The 15,780-nt window shown below is 45.3% G+C and overlaps 2 protein-coding genes across 2 annotated transcripts; both read left to right on the top strand.

Moving 5' to 3' along the window:
* Nucleotides 1-4,958: 4,958 nt before the first annotated feature.
* CCR75_005090 (uncharacterized protein) lies at nucleotides 4,959-5,660 on the top strand (the record flags this gene model as incomplete). Its single annotated transcript, XM_067963173.1, has 1 exon — nucleotides 4,959-5,660. The coding sequence occupies one exon, from the start codon at nucleotides 4,959-4,961 to the stop codon at nucleotides 5,658-5,660; it is 702 nt and encodes a 233-aa protein (XP_067823753.1).
* A 574-nt stretch (nucleotides 5,661-6,234) lies between these two features.
* CCR75_005089 (uncharacterized protein) lies at nucleotides 6,235-7,114 on the top strand (the record flags this gene model as incomplete). Its single annotated transcript, XM_067963172.1, has 2 exons — nucleotides 6,235-7,061; nucleotides 7,093-7,114. The coding sequence occupies 2 exons, from the start codon at nucleotides 6,235-6,237 to the stop codon at nucleotides 7,112-7,114; spliced, it is 849 nt and encodes a 282-aa protein (XP_067823889.1).
* Between the last annotated feature and the right edge of the window lie 8,666 nt (nucleotides 7,115-15,780).

Below are 15,780 nucleotides of genomic sequence, written 5' to 3'. Positions count from 1 at the left end.
GGCATCCCGCCCCTACTGCGCTCCTGCATTTCCCGACCCCTCAGTGGTCGATGCAGAACTCATGCGTCTCGCACGCTGGTTCTTGCCATCGCTCTTTGGGTAGGACGTCCTCTTGCTGGGCGTCTTCGCCCCAGCAGGGACCCTGGCATAGCAGCGAGCCATCATATGGCCGCGCTTGTCGCATTTATAACAGACCACGGCTGCATTACCCAACCCTTTGGGAGTGGCATCTGACCTCTCGGCCGATGGCTTATACCAAGCTGTCGCCAAGGCACTGTTGTAGGATTGCTACTCAACCAAGGCAATTTGGATTGCCTCTTCCATCGTCGACGGCACCTTTCTGAAAAGAGTCTTTCGCGATAGGCCACGCCGTAGTCCGTTTATAAACGTGGGCACCATAATGTGCTCCGGAATCAGACCTACGGTAATGGACGCCGACAGCGAGCGCATCTCTTGCACATACTCTTGCAGAGATCGCTTCGCCTGTCGCGCTCCAACAAAAGCGCGCCTGAAGCAACACTTCGTTGTTCGGCGGCTGGTACATGGCGCGAATCTTTTCCTTAAAGATCGCCTATGTAGAGAACGCCTTTCTGTCCGCCATAAGCGCCGAGTAAGCCCACTCTGAGGCCTTATCGCGCAGATGCGACATGGTGTACGACACCATCCGGCTGTCGTCCTCGATGAGCTGGGTGACACCGCATTGCTCCACGGCCGAAAGCCAATGGACATTTGTGTGCGCCGCAGTTCCATCGAACTTGGGCGGGTCCATCCGAATGTGCCTCGGCTGATGCGGCCGGGCAGAAAGCATCTCAACAGTCCTGTAGAGAGCCTCGCTCGAGCCTGCTCATGCCTCAGCTCATCCTGAGTCTAAGTGACAGACTCCGCCGCAGCATGGTCTTGTGCCTCGGACGCGGCCCTCCGCTGTCCGACCACGAATGCCTCAAACTGCTCCAACTGAGCAACATGTTGCTCAGAAGGACTACCCAAGAGCCTCGCCAGGGCTTGTTCACCGAGTCCCTGCGCCATAAGTCCTACCACCTCCCGATGATGTTCGGAGAGGTGAAGAAAATGATCCCAATCAATATTGAGGCTCATCCTCACGTACACACGCAGAGATGCGGGTCGTGGGAAAGATTTCAAGTGCTACCAAGTGTAGGCGGGCACGTCGTAATGCGACCACGCTCTACTTAGACGCATACCCTAGCACAGCGAGGAAGCGGTTTAACCTGCTTCTCTTGCGAGCAGTGAGGTAGTTCTGGTGGGCGCGATAGCGACCTCACCCAACACACTAAGTACTGTGATTAATAGTCGTCACGGGAGCAGTAATCCGGCTCCTCGTGCGCACATATCAAGTAGGAAGTAGTTTTCAGACTGATTTATATTTAATTGTATTAAAATATAAATACTTTTTTTTACCAATCAAAATGTCATCTCTATAGATAACACTTAATATGTATTGCGATCGTATCTTTCTAGATACCTCGCGTAACGGATGACGCAGGCCGTCATCATGGATGACGCTAGCCGTCATCCCTCCTAATGTGAATGCACCCATTCGCATCACAAACACAAGGGTTGGTCACAAATATGCACCACACCCGAGTGTTGGGTCTAATTACTATAATTTAGTAATTGACCATCCCCTTAAGTACACCAAGTGTACTTAACGAGGACTGTGTAACATTAGGGCAACTTTAGCCCGTTACAAATGAAAACTGTATTATATCATTAAGTTTCTCTTCTTTCTATCTGTTCATGCTGACTTAATTATAAATTAATACTCAATATGCATTTGAAATCTTAGCTGTCTCTCTCTCTTTGTTTACGTTTACAGCAGATTAATTTGCGGGATAAATATATATAATGGCCTATACCTATTTATGGATAATATTTTTGAATATTACTATAAAATATAATATTCTCCAAATATTATCTACCTTTGAGATAATATATTAAGTAACAACCTTTAAGTGTTAATTTCATGTAACGATACACCCCGTTGTATCAAGGGCGAAGAAAGGGAATATACATCCCTCTTTACCCTCTTCGTGTTGTCAACACAACACGGACAGGGATCACCCCACGTGAGGCATGGAAGCCCAGCCTTACCTGACAACCGATGCAATTTATACTTTGCACCGGTTGGAGTTCGTTTCTCAAACTTAACGCGATTCGCGTTAAGGCTTTAAAGCCAAGCTTCGCGTCCAATGTCTTTGACATTGCGAATAAACGCACTCCAGGCCTACATAAGCGAGACCTTATCTCGCATATTGTTGCCACTAAACCATCAATGCTTAAGAGAAGCATCGAGATAAAAATCTTCCTACACCGCGAAATCTCTTCGCGCTGGGATCAAGGCTATGTAGCTTTGTCGCAATAAATAAGGGATATTTATTGTGAGGAGTAGTCTCTCCAGGCAAGCTATTGATTAGCCGTTCGGGGAAAAGCCACGGCTTCTTTTCAGTGGCGAGACGAGACATTATACTGTCTTCACTCCCCTGAGTGGTACCCACTAAAGCAGGGGCACCACATAAACTTTTGTTACGATGGCTTACGCCATCGTCATTACCTTGCACAGAAACAGATGCAGGTGACCGTACGGGAGACGGAACGGGCGATGAGGGATCATCCTCATTGTCGAAACCAAATAGACTTTTAACTCGTCTATCAGAATCCCCCTCATTCTAAGGCTCATAGTCAGCCTCCTGACGTCTATCAGGCGACTGTTCTATTCTCCCCGAGTCGTCCATTTCGTCCGATTCACATTCGTACTCGACCTCCAAAGAGGAGTCGTATTCACGAGGTGAATCACCACGTGCACCCGCATTATCTAGTGAAGCGCGAGTAGAAGATACTACGGTAGACGTTTCGTCTGCCGCAAGCGATAACAGTGCGTCAACCGCGGCTGCAAGAATCGCAGCCGAAGGCGCAGCACTGTCAACACCCCGCATGAATTTGTTCTTCATGCGATGGAATTTAAAATGATTGTTCTGACCAATCGACATCATTATTAAATTAAGTGGTCACATAGTGACCACTCCGTCCAACGTCAGTCCGATTGATTGTCGTTTAAGGGAGGGGTGATGTAACGGGGTGTATCGCTACGTGAAATTAACACTTAAAGGTTGTTCATTAGTATATTATCTAAAAGGTAGATAATAATTGGAGAACATTACTTTATATAGTAATGTTCAGAAATCCTATCCATAAATTGGTATAGGCCATTATAACTATTTATCCCGCAAACTTATCAGCTGTAGATGTGAACAAAAGAGAGAGACAGATAAGATAAGATAAGATTTTAATTGCATGTTTAGTATTAGCTTATAATTAAGTTAGCACTGACAGATAGATAAACGAGATACATAATTTTATTAATACAGTTAGCATTTACCCTCTTTAAGCTAGTTACCTTAAAGAGGAGTCTTCATCTGTACGTACTAGTGTACGTGAATAACGTAAGGCACCACTCGCAACTGAATCAGTGCGAAGTGGACTTGTACTGAAGCTGTACAAGTCGTAGTGCCCCGTTACATGTACTATGCAAGGTGAATGTTAGTGACCAGCTCTCTATTGTCTTATTCATGTGGTGTTTATAGCTTCGGATAACGTAGAAGAATAACTTGCTATTGTCGTTGATGTTTGTTTTTCGAGTGAAGTGGCGTCATATAAGGTAAGCAATTCTTTAAGGCTGCGTGCTCGCCCGATCATCATTGGCAGCAAGCCTATCGCTTAGTTACCTTTCATAACAGCTCAACCCATGCCGCTTCAATGCTATAAAGACTATTTATCCTCTTGTCCTAATTGGATTCTAAGTTATAACAGGTTAGCCACTGTATTAGGTTAACTGTTTTCGAAGCTCGTTATTTTTCTTGCGACGATGCTTCTTTTTATTGCACGTTTTAAGGCGTACTATTCACGATGAATTCTGAGATTTTATAAAAGGAGGCCTTGTACAAATGCAATATCTTGAAAATTTTCAAAAAATGTTTTGACAAATTGCAAAATTCTATTGTGGAAAAATATCTGACCTAAGAAACAACACAGACAGGAATGATTGTCAATCACACCTGGGCGCCGACTTTTTATGCTATTTTTAGCGAATTGAACACTAAATGAATTGAAGGCAATTGTCACGTTTTTTTATGGGCGTTTGGTACAGAAATAGTCCCTGACGCCAATATGATGCAATTTAATTAAATTAATTCCAAACCTAATTTGATAAAGCTTTTTAAGAAAAAACTGAAAATATCGTCGAGAAAAATCGATTTTAATGCATTGTATTATGTGCAAAAGACTTCTCGCCTTCAATGCATTTTTTCTCCCTGAGCATAAAGCACGTGGTATTAAATCAAGTAGCTGTAAAGTAGAGGTCTCTTACAGCTGCAAATGCCAAGCAATAGCTTTGAATAATGGTCTTTTAAAATCGCACGGTCTTAAATGACCGTCTAGACTCAATAATAATCCTCTTGAGCTCAGCATGACCTAGTGTTTGCGTGATCCCTAAAAGGTCCCGCCAAAAGTGTTTCACTTCGCATTCAGGAGGGCGACGACAAAAGGTGCGCTGAAATCTCCTTCCGACGAGATAAGCGAGATTACAAACATTTCAATTATCGTCAATGCGCCAAGAATGAAAAGTCTCGACTACCCGAGGACATAAAAATCGTCCTTCCGTGCAAAGTTGCTATTCGGTAGTCTATGGTCCACCCTCCTGTCGTCCGCAGCGTGTAGAAGACAGACATGTGGGTAAAACCGCGTGCTAACGAAGTTACTGCCCACAACGTGCGTGGAGGCTTGGCTAGATCCGCCAGCCCTGCTGATAAACTCTCCTCTTCGCGAGTCACAGCTTGCGTCGCACCATCGAACATTCTCGACACGAAATGACACGCTTTTTCACTCGACGTTTTTCTCTCTCTGCTGCAAATACAAAACGACCGACACGACCATAAGCACTCCCCATGCTATTGACGCAAATTGCATTGTTGGCGGCAATGGTTCCCGCCATAATTATTGCCGGGAAGCCAGACGATGTGTACTTTAACGGAGACGTTACCGCCGAGGGTCTGGGACAGGCTGGGGTGGCGTCCTGCACCGCTACGGTCGGTGAACACTACGTCGCACTGAATAGCGACCAGTGGAACTCGTCGTTTAGTTGCAACCAGTGCATCGAAGTTGTGTGCGAAGACAAAAAATGCATTCAACAAAATCCTATCACGCTGCTTGTCACAGCGGAGTGTCCCGGTTGTGAAGACGAAGGCTTGGACTTGTCTTCTACAGTATTCAAGAAGTTCACGGACGAAAAACTCAACCTAATTTCGCTCAAGTGGGAATTCGCGGAATGCCCAGAAAAGCTCGGAGTCTACGAAGCAGGCATTGTCGAGCCCGCGATCGAGGACAAGACAAAAGTGAGTATTCTACAGACCGGCGTGGAGGGTGTCGAGGTGAACAATGAGAACGCGGAGACACAGAGTTCAAGCGGCACGAATCCCGTGGTCGTGTCTTTAATCGTACTAGCCGCAGTCGGCGTGTTTGTCCTCGTCGCGTTGTTTTATCGAGCCAAGAAGATGAGCAGTCGGCGCGAGGACTGTGTGACCAAGTCGTTCAATACATTTAGCTCGCCAGCTCAGAAGAAGAAAAAGGCGGCAATTGTCACAATTTAACAAGGACAGGGGAGGAGACACTGATCGATTGGTAGTATGTACGTGCATGATCAGTGTTTGCTTTCGAGTCCGTGGCAGTGGAACCACAACTGTTTGTAGAAGATAACAATATGATGGCGTGCACAATACTATTGTCGAGCCGATTTTGACCATCGAGATTTTAAGTAATAAATGTTTTACTCGGACGTCACGTTTTCTTTTTTAGGTTATATATTTTCACGTAAACAGAAGAGAGACACGTACTTTACGGGTAAAGGCTCGTCGTACACGCTCAGGCAAATGTCGGCTGACAACTCCACCTAATTGCAAAGTAAGCAACCTAAATCTATGGGTGGACCAATTTTAAATTAATAAATGGTGTGCTTAACCTCAAATTTTCATAAATGGAAACGTCGACGGCCGTGTTTTTTTAGCAAAATAAATTCAACTTTTATATATTCATTTGCTTAAAATGTCACGTATCGTACTTAAATAAATTAGACCGACGTTTAGAAACGCATCTTCGAAAAAAGAATAATCATAGGTCATAGCATTTCTAATTGAAATTCTGTGGCCATCACGAGACACAGACTTGATGACCCATGCAAGCACGGCGGCCCCAGTCCCCACCGTCTTGACGCGAACCTCAGCGCGCGCCAAAAGATCTTCCGCCTCGACGTCGACAGGGAAAAAATTGTCCCCTGCCGTCAGCGCGCTGTTTTCAGGAGCTGTGGCCGGCGTCGTGGCCGACACCATCCTCCACCCATTAGATGTCGTGAATTTACGTATGAAGATACAACAGCAGCCAAGCCCCGAGTACAGTGGCATATTGCGTTCTGTCCGCACAATTCTAAAAGAAGAAGGCGTGCGTGGCTACTTTGGCGGCCTTGGCACGACGTTGCTAGCCTCGCCAGTCTGCACGGCATTGTATTTTGGCGCGTATGAAACCATTAAAGCCTCCGCCGCACCGCTCGTACCAGAAGAACACCGCGGCGCGGTCTATTTCGCGGCTGGAGCGGCCAGTGAGGCCATTATCTCCACCTTAAGCGTGCCGACCGAGCTCATCAAGTCGCGTCTGCAGCTGGGACGAAACCCTCGCAAGGCCAGTGGCGGTGTCGTCACGTACACACAAAACTACCGTGGCACCGCGCATGCTGTTAATTCAATTATCAGATCTGAGGGGCTACGAGGCCTCTATGCCGGCTACTCGGCGTGTTTGAGTGTTGACACTTTTTTCTCGGCATTTTCTTTTTTATTCTACGAAACATTTAAGAAGAAGTATCAGAACCATCTGGGTTCAAGGAAACTTAATTCTGCCGAGTCGCTGGGGTTAGGAGCCGTTGCCGGTGGAATTGCCGCCTTTTTGACCAATCCGTTGGACGTTATTACCGTGCGGCTGATGACACAGGCCAAGGTGAAAAAGTATGAAGGGTTTCGGGACTGCTTGCTTAAGTCCGTGCACGAAGAAGGTCTAGGGGTAGTATGGCGTGGTGCCTTGTGCCGAATTGTATCCATAATGCCCACAACAGGCATTTGCTTTGGCGTGTATGAAACGATAAAACATTCATTCTTTCAAGGGGACTTGGAGGCCTTCGATATCGAATAAGCACGTCGAAAGCATTTAAAACCATTAATTAATGAAACCGAGATAGTAAATTCTCGCCTTTCGTCCTTGCGTTAGGCCGTGCACTTGAAATGGTCTTCATCAATCGTAGAGTACACGTGTCCTTCGTTCGTGAGGTAATTTAATGCACTTCGAAGTTGCGGTTCCGTCATTTGCCCTCGCAATGTGGCAAAAATCTGGTCCACCTTAAAACCGCAATCATTCGTGCATGTCGCCAAGACGTCTAAAATGGCTTTTTGCTCCTTTGAGAACGTCGAGTCCAGGAGCCCGTAACCCATGCTATCTCCGTACCCTCCCGTGCTTGGCTGATTCCATTGATTAACCGCCTTCGTGGGCGTATCAAACGACGTCATTGCGACGTCCGCCTTGCCAACGAGCCCCTTGGTATTGTAGCAATGCACGTAAATCACTTCTAGTAGATGATGCGTGAGCTCGTTCATATCCTCCAGCGGACTCACGCTAAAGCACGTGAGACTCGATTTGCCCTGGAAACTACGCAATTTGCCCACAACACGCACGTAGATGCCTTCTCGGAGGTCGTCCTCGCTAGCGTCTTCGTCAGCATTGACAAAGTACTGGCAATCAAAAGATCCCGAGCCGTCGTCTAATTGGAAACGCACGCTTGTGGATTGTGGCATTAAACCAGTTAATAAACCCACGAGCCGCACGGTGGACAGTTCCTGACCGTCTAGGCGAAGCGCGTCGTCGTCACTCGCATGAAGCGACTGTAGCTGCTTAATTGTGACCGGGAAAATACTCTGGGCGCCACTACTGCGCTTAGTAGGTGTTTGCTGGCTTCCAGACGGCTGACTAGACATAAAGCCGCCCCCGTTGCCACTGTAATCGTCGTTCCCATACGCCTCATAGCCACCGCCATAATTCATGATGTCGATCCAAAAATGGTGCCAAGCACTAAAATCGCTCCATTTTAATAAAATATACTTTACTTATATATTTGAGATAAATTAGAGAGGTTTATACCTAAAATCAATACACTCGCTTAATTAAAGATCTAATTCAAATTTGTAATCAGTGTAGGTTAACTAGCACTTATCAGTACTAGTGAAAGATACTTTGTTACACTAGTAATCCGAACAAAACGGTAACGAGGTATGACGGTATCGAACATGATCAAAATTTACGTTTTTTCTGTAGCGGAACCACCTCGCTCCTTAAGTCAGAGAAAGACTTATAGACTCTAAGAGTTTCTTAGCTCTATAGATTTAATGGATAGCAACTCAGGGATTCGTACAAGCTATTAGAGCTTGATGAATCCTACTTTAAGGATTCAAAGGTTCGTAGAACCAAGTGGCAACTAGTACCCGATAGTATTTACCTCGCAAAGGCTTCTATCTCTCGCAGATCAACGCGCAAGCCTTAGGAAGGCATCAGACGCTTTAAGATCAAGAACCGAAATGGGTGTGCTATATTGGCTCCCTAAATATTATAAGTAATAATATCACCTAACATTTCCACTATCAAAGCGGTAATGCGACCTACGACCCATTGGTTGATTTATGTATTTGAATTTACCCGCCAATCGCTGCTAGACGCGCGAATGGGCAGCTTCTATAACGGGGTGTCCCGTTACATAAGAAATATTTCCTACAAGAGAAATAATTCAAATATTGTTTTACGAGAGGGAATAAATTAAAAAGCACATAGTTATTATCCTCATTAATATTGAACCAATTGTTCCAATATTATTAAATGTGTTCAGGATTAGGAACCCCGCTAATCGTCACAAGACGATTGTGCCGTGCGCAAGTAGGCGTCACACATAGTTTGTCACTAATTTATTAAAGTTATTAGTTGATAGAATATCGTTACGTAGGAACTTTTATATTAGTATAGTTGTACCTTTCTCCGTTCTAAAAATCTAAGAATTTACCTTTAGTAGCTAAGACTACTTAGCTTCCTCTGCACGTAGACTACGTGAATAGCTAAGCTACCACACCTTCACTGTAATCAGGGTAGGTTGTCTAGTACTGTTAAAGTACTAGTAAAGGGTGCCACGTTACACCTGGTAACACTTCGTAGTTCCTTCAACGGCTCACGCACGTTCCTCCAGCATGGACATGTTGGATGATGAAAGAGGGGGCTTTCAAGTCCCTTAAGAAGGTTTTCGCGCAACGCGTAAGAGCTTTACTCATTTGAGTGACCTTAAATGGAGAGGGATCGATCGGACGAGCTTGGTCGTAGGCGGGCCAGCCGTTAGCACCATGCTATTCACTCTGGGCAGAGGTGAACAGCATGCGGCCACAGCCGAGTTCATTCAACACGAATTCGTCGGCAAGACCCGAGAGAACGAAGCCTTCCTTATCCAGCAAGGTTCTGAGCACGCGGAGGTGATACAAGAACAGGGTGCTCAACAATTAAGATTGTTGAGACAGCAGCATTAAAATGCTGCTAACGGGCCGACGCTTCCTCGTCGACCCGAAAGCTTATAGATAAAAATCTCTAAGTTAAGGTAGTCGAAGGCGACTTTCTTTTAAGATAGTTCATCGAATTAGACGACGCTTAAGAAATTCGCCGTATAAGTGATGATGCGTCGAAAGTGAGATTTGCCATGTCCAGCGCCGGACGTGCCAAATCTTGGGCCTTGGGGCTTAAGCTTCACGACCCATTAGTCTTTGGGTTTGTATGAGGTTCTTAAGACCCGCTCAGACAAACATTTGGGCCATCACGCGCCGAATTTAGGCTCGAGTCGACCTCCTGGATTTGAAGCAAGGCAAGCGTGACTTTCATGCTTATACCCAGCATACACAATACCTGGTCAGTTGTATCGTGAGTCATTCGATTCATGAATACGGGTAATTGTGTTTATTAAAGGTGTTGCAGACGGTCCTGTTAAGACTTACCTGTTCCGGCTTGAACTAGAGTCGCTCAACCAAGCGATCTCTATAGCGGAACAGGAGAAGTTCAGCCTGAGACAGGCTTTCGTACACTCTAAAGTGTATCGTCCACATAGACGTAAAAAGGGATGTCCCGAACCATTCCGACACTCGTATCTGGAGAGTGAAAAACCTTGCTCTACAAGTAACGAACGATTTCAAAAATGCAATCGATGTCAAAAGACAGGCCACGACGCCTATGGGTGTGGTGCTGCACGGTCAGTGTCTAGAAATGGTGAGTTAAAACATTGACCTCTTGATAGGAACTGCGGAGGACCCAAATCCGACGCCGTTGCGATTTGTAGGTGTGGAGCGCCCTACTATTCAAGCAACGTCAGAAGAATTTTGAGGTATCGACGGATGTTGCTTCTCGCACACAAACATTGTAAGTAATTTTCTTCAAGGGATGAGGCTAGTCTCATCACCTTGAAAATAAATATAATAAAAAAAAAAAAAAAATGTGTCAAATAAGTTGCCACTTAAGTCTCTAGTCGATTGTGGGGCGTCGGATAGTTTTATGGCACGAATCGCTACAAGATCGCAGGCTCATAATTATTAAGCGCAATATTCTTATAAAAAGGATGACAGTGCGCCTAGCAACAGGCGCATCTGTAACAGTAATGAAGCGTGTAGTAGGTATCCAATACAGGTTAAAGGGTAAACAGTACGATGGTGATTTCATCGTACTGGAAACGGTGACAAATTTGAAGTCATCCTCGAATTAATACGGCTTAGATAGAAAGAGCCATTCATAAACTGGCAGTATCAAATCATAACGAAGCCTGTCTCTCATTTACCAAATGTCAAGCGGATGAACATCTTGGAGCATCCACAAGCGGGTGGATGTCCTGCGAGTGAGTGCGATAGCCTCACTTGTGGGTGGGTCATTTGCACGACTGCACAAGACCTCAGTGTGAATTTTTAACACACTGTGAAATCAGATACCGACGGCTGTGCACAAGCACAGGCAGCGTCGATGCTCGACCACTCGAATATGTTGCTTGGTACGAAACAAGGATGTTAGCTACAAAAGCAAAATTAAGACAGCTTGAAACGCCTGTTTATAAGAGACAGTGCGACTAGAGCGGCGATCGTAGAGGATCTCGCTGTGGTTGCGCATTCATCGCTTTTGGAGTTATAGGTGACCTGAAGATGGCGACAAGGTGAAAAATCGACTGTTTTAAAAATTAATCGTTGCATTTGTTAATGAATCTGTCCAAAGTTGCTGACCACAGCTAGAGGCAATGGGGTACCTTCATATTAAGTTCCAAAGAGGAAGGTGAGACATTAAAAGTCTTAGTAAGCAACGGATCAAGTGTAGGCGCTTATACATTTGATCTGATAGCGCTCCGAATTTAACTCGGAGATATCTTAACTACCAACGCTAGCACCGAAGCGGTTCTTACGTGAACTGCGTAGTGGCAAAGTCAAGCAGATCTACATACTTGTCACAGATGACAAGTACGTGACCGATCGGTAATAGTATTCCCTGGAAGCGAACGGGTTCTCAGCAGCTCATCGTTGGACGAGAGTGTCCTCGATAAGAAGACTCGGATTGAACATTTACGTCCCAATCCTGGAAGTCTTTCAAGACAATTTCCATTATTTAGGGATTTATTCGAAATTAAGGATGTCTTTCCTTAATCCTATCTTGTGAGTTGTCTAGGGGGATAAAGGCACTCGACACGAAATCGACCTAAACCAGGTCCGAAACACTGTGTGGCCATTGCTTCGTGAACAAGTATCTGCGATCAACAAATTCTTTGCCAATCGCTTGGCAGCAGCTCGTGCGAGAGATTCAACCTCTTCACTTAGCTCTCCGACTCTATGTGTGCGTTAAGCAACAGTAGGGTGGCGGATTGTGCATACGTTCAATACATTGAATGCTGCAACGGTACCGGCTCCAATGCCGATACCACGAAAAGACGTAATCATTGATGCTATGTCAAATAATACTATCTTTTCGTCAATAGATCAGATGGGGGATGGATTCTATCATATCCTTATGCGTGAACACAATATACCATTTTCGGCGGTAAGCACCCCAAGCGGATTGCTAAGGGAGTGGCTAGTCTTATCACAGGGACTTAGTAATGCCCTGCGACATCTAACAGATGCGTAACTATTCTGCTATGACCTGCGGGTTTTCAAATCTCGTTATCTGATGATGTCTTTGTTAATAGCATAGCCATGATCGGGAAAGTCGGACACTAAAGTACACCATACCCACTCCCGAAAGGCTCTTACACTTATGCGTAAGCACAAGTTGTGTGCAGATCTCAAAACGTGTATATTCGCTGCAAGCGAAATACAACTTCTCGGGTGCATCGTGGGTAAATACGGTGTACGCCCTGATCCGGAAAGATCAAGGCGATCACCGACTGGCCCACGCCAGTCGATGTAAACGGATTCGAAAGTTTCCTGGCTTCGAAAATACCTGCACAATTACTCCTGCAATTATGCCGAAATGACAGTACATATTTCTTTTTTGTTGAAGAATAATGTAAAGCGGTCATGAAACGCTGATTGTTAGCGTTCATTTGTGAAAATCAAGCAAAGCTTGATGCAATTGCCAATCCTGGCGATTGCGGATTAAGACAGACCATTTCCTGTGGTCTGTGACACCAGCGATTTTGCAATCGACTTTTCGTAAATGCAATATGACACAAACTATTCAGTGCATGACAATGAACTCGCTGCCATCAGATATGTGCTGGCTTAGTTTAGGATCTATCTCGTAGGAGATAGACTGTACGCGATTATTATCAATCGCGTCAGCTTTTACCAGCTGAACGCAACTATTCAGTGCATGACAAGGACTTGTTTTTTTTCTTAGTGTACGGTCTAGCTTGTGGGAAATAGACCGTTCATTGTACATACAGACCATGCTTCCTTACACACGGCCGTAAACAGTCCACACGTCTCGCAAAGAATGGCGAAATGGTTTCTTTTCTTTGCGGAGTATAATTTCTCAGTGGAGTTTAAACAAGGACGACTTATGTCGTTGCTGATGCCCTTTCTCACCTGCTGCGCAAACCAACAGTGAGCATAAGCCACTGTTGCAACAATAAGTGTTTCGTCGTCAACAGTTCTCGACGACGTTAGAAGAAAATATCAAGATGATAAGGCTCCTACAGGGTTGATGAATTACCTAAGCAATCTATTCCAACAGTCCTTGAAGGGATTGTCGAACTTGTATCGACCCTTAACAGATAGAACAGATCGATATACAACACGCACTGGCTTATAAGCGGCCATCGTGAACGTGAAAAGACCTATCTCACGATAAGTCGCGACATCTGCTGGCCACGCCAGTATGAGTTTGTCCGCAAGTACATGTGTGCTTGCAAAGTTTTTAGTTGGGTAAAGCTAAGTTCTTCACCAGTGCTCCGTTACAACCTCTGCCTGTTCCGGCAGAGTGCTGACAAACCATATGTGCGGACTTTGACTTCAGATTTCCAGACGTTGATACCAAGAATATTGGTTCTTGTATTTGTTGAACGTTTCAGCCAAATAAATCATCTTGCTGCAGTCCTGAAGTCGATCATAGCTAAACGCTGTGCTCGTGTCTTTCTTGACACGATATTTTAATTCCATTAGTTAGCCCGTGAACTGGTCTCAGATCGAAACCCTAGATTCACAGCGGAGGTTTAGCATTCTGTGTTTTAATCACTTGAAACACAGTTGAAGGTGTCAACTTCTGACCATCCTGAAGCAGATGGTCAGACAGAACGTGCAAATCGCATCCTCAAAGAGATAATTCACGGATACGTTTACTCTTTTACGAGTTGGAGCGAGTTCGATGGTAGAAATTGCCATCAATAATTCAGAGCATGCTTCTACGAAATAAAAACCGTATTTCGTGAACGGCTTACGCCATCAGCGCATACCCACCTAGTTTGAGAGTAACTCTTGTTTAGGGGGGGCTCGCTCGAGCAAAGAACAATCATGCTCCTGTTCATCACGCATTGATCCTAAGGTCAATGCGAAGGATACCATTGTAAATTTGATCAACATTGAACGATAATGCTATTACTGAAATAGATAATGATGCTGAAAGACTCAGTATCGCACAACAATAAATGCACTTATTAATTAGGAAACGATATCTCCGCCGTTCACACCTGTCGCACTGAAGACAAAAACAAAACCGAGTTAGCAGGAAAATTCCTGCTAGCTAGAGAAGCAGTGGTCCGTTTCGTGCAGGATCCACCCGATGATGCAGAGGATCGACAGAAACGAAACTCTGACAAAAGGAAAAGCAGACATTTTTATTTAATGTTAATGTTTTAGTTCTATCTACTAAGGTGGACCTACCAAAACATGTAAGTGACGGATGTGGGCAGTAATAAGTTATTAGCCATGTATATCGGCCTATTTTGTGTACTGCATCGCCAATGCAGTGCGTAAACAATCGAGCTGCTTTGTAGGATGCGTACGCATCCAACATTTTATGTCGGGCGTCTCCGCCCGTACCATCAGTACTAGGTTTCTTCCGGTTTAAATTACCCGGAACGGTTTAAGGAATCTGTTAAAGCCTGATGGTCCCGAGCCAAAAATTGATAGTCTCGGGACAGAGTCTGGTTCTCTTGAATCTGACGATCGACACGTTACATCCTCCAAGGATGAGATCTTTTGACGAGCTGTCACCAGCTCGTTTTGAAGGGACTGATACGTCCGTTCGTTCGCCATTTGATCAGTCGCAACTTGCGCACAATTTTTCATTTGGTCATACCGGCAACTCGAGCAGACGGAATCGCTTGTGATCAATCTCCTTCCTTAAATGATGGAAGTGTAATTCAAGTCGCGATATTGACGCGGGCTTGGCGAACGAAGTGAAACCGATTTTTCCTCCTCCCTCACAACCATTGAAGGATTCAAGTGGTGAAAAGCGTTATCTAGCTGAACGCATCTCGAATCACCGTGAGGTGGAAGGACTGAACGAGTCACCTCGTTCGTTGGCGAGGATATCCACACTCGCATAATAGTTGGGAACCTCGTTCTTAACTGGGTCTCGTCTTGCAGTACGACGAGACCCATTCGCCTCAACAGAAGGTACTTCGAAGAACGAGCGCTTCCCGCGCTCGTAAAAGGGTTGGAGGTTCAGGATCACTCCCAGAGTAATGTTATCGTTAACGTTAACGTGAGCCAACGGGAGAGGTTCGCAATACGAAGCGGTCTGCTCCCGAAAAAAAAACCTTGGCTGCCGCCAAAGGGCAACCAAACTCGTTGGTCTGGTATGGCCAACGATCGAATCTTCCAGGCTTCAGAAGCCTGGAGAGGACGAAACCGAATTTTTCATCGATGCCTTTTTTTCAAATCTCAAGAAGTGTATATTCGCTGCAAGCGAAATACCACTCCTTGGGTGCATCGTCGGTAAACATGGCGTGCGCCCTGATCCTGAAAAGATCAAGGCAATTACCGACTGGCCAGTTCCAGTCGATGTCAAGGGACTTAGAAAGTTCCTTGGTTTAGCGGCGTACTTGCACAAGTACTCTCGCAATTATGCAGAGATGACAGTTCATCTCTCTCGTCTCTTGAAAAAAGACGAGAAATGGTTATGGAACGCTGATTGTCAGCGTTCGTTTGAAGGTATCAAGCAAAGCTTGATGCAATCGCCCAT

This window comes from Bremia lactucae (genome assembly GCF_004359215.1).
Source record: "Bremia lactucae strain SF5 chromosome Unknown BlacSF5_NotPlaced_4_SHOA01000001.1_737238bp, whole genome shotgun sequence".
NCBI lineage: Eukaryota > Oomycota > Peronosporomycetes > Peronosporales > Peronosporaceae > Bremia > Bremia lactucae.
The sequence above is the reverse complement of the archived record's forward strand: the minus strand, read 5'-3'. Positions and strand labels throughout refer to the sequence as shown.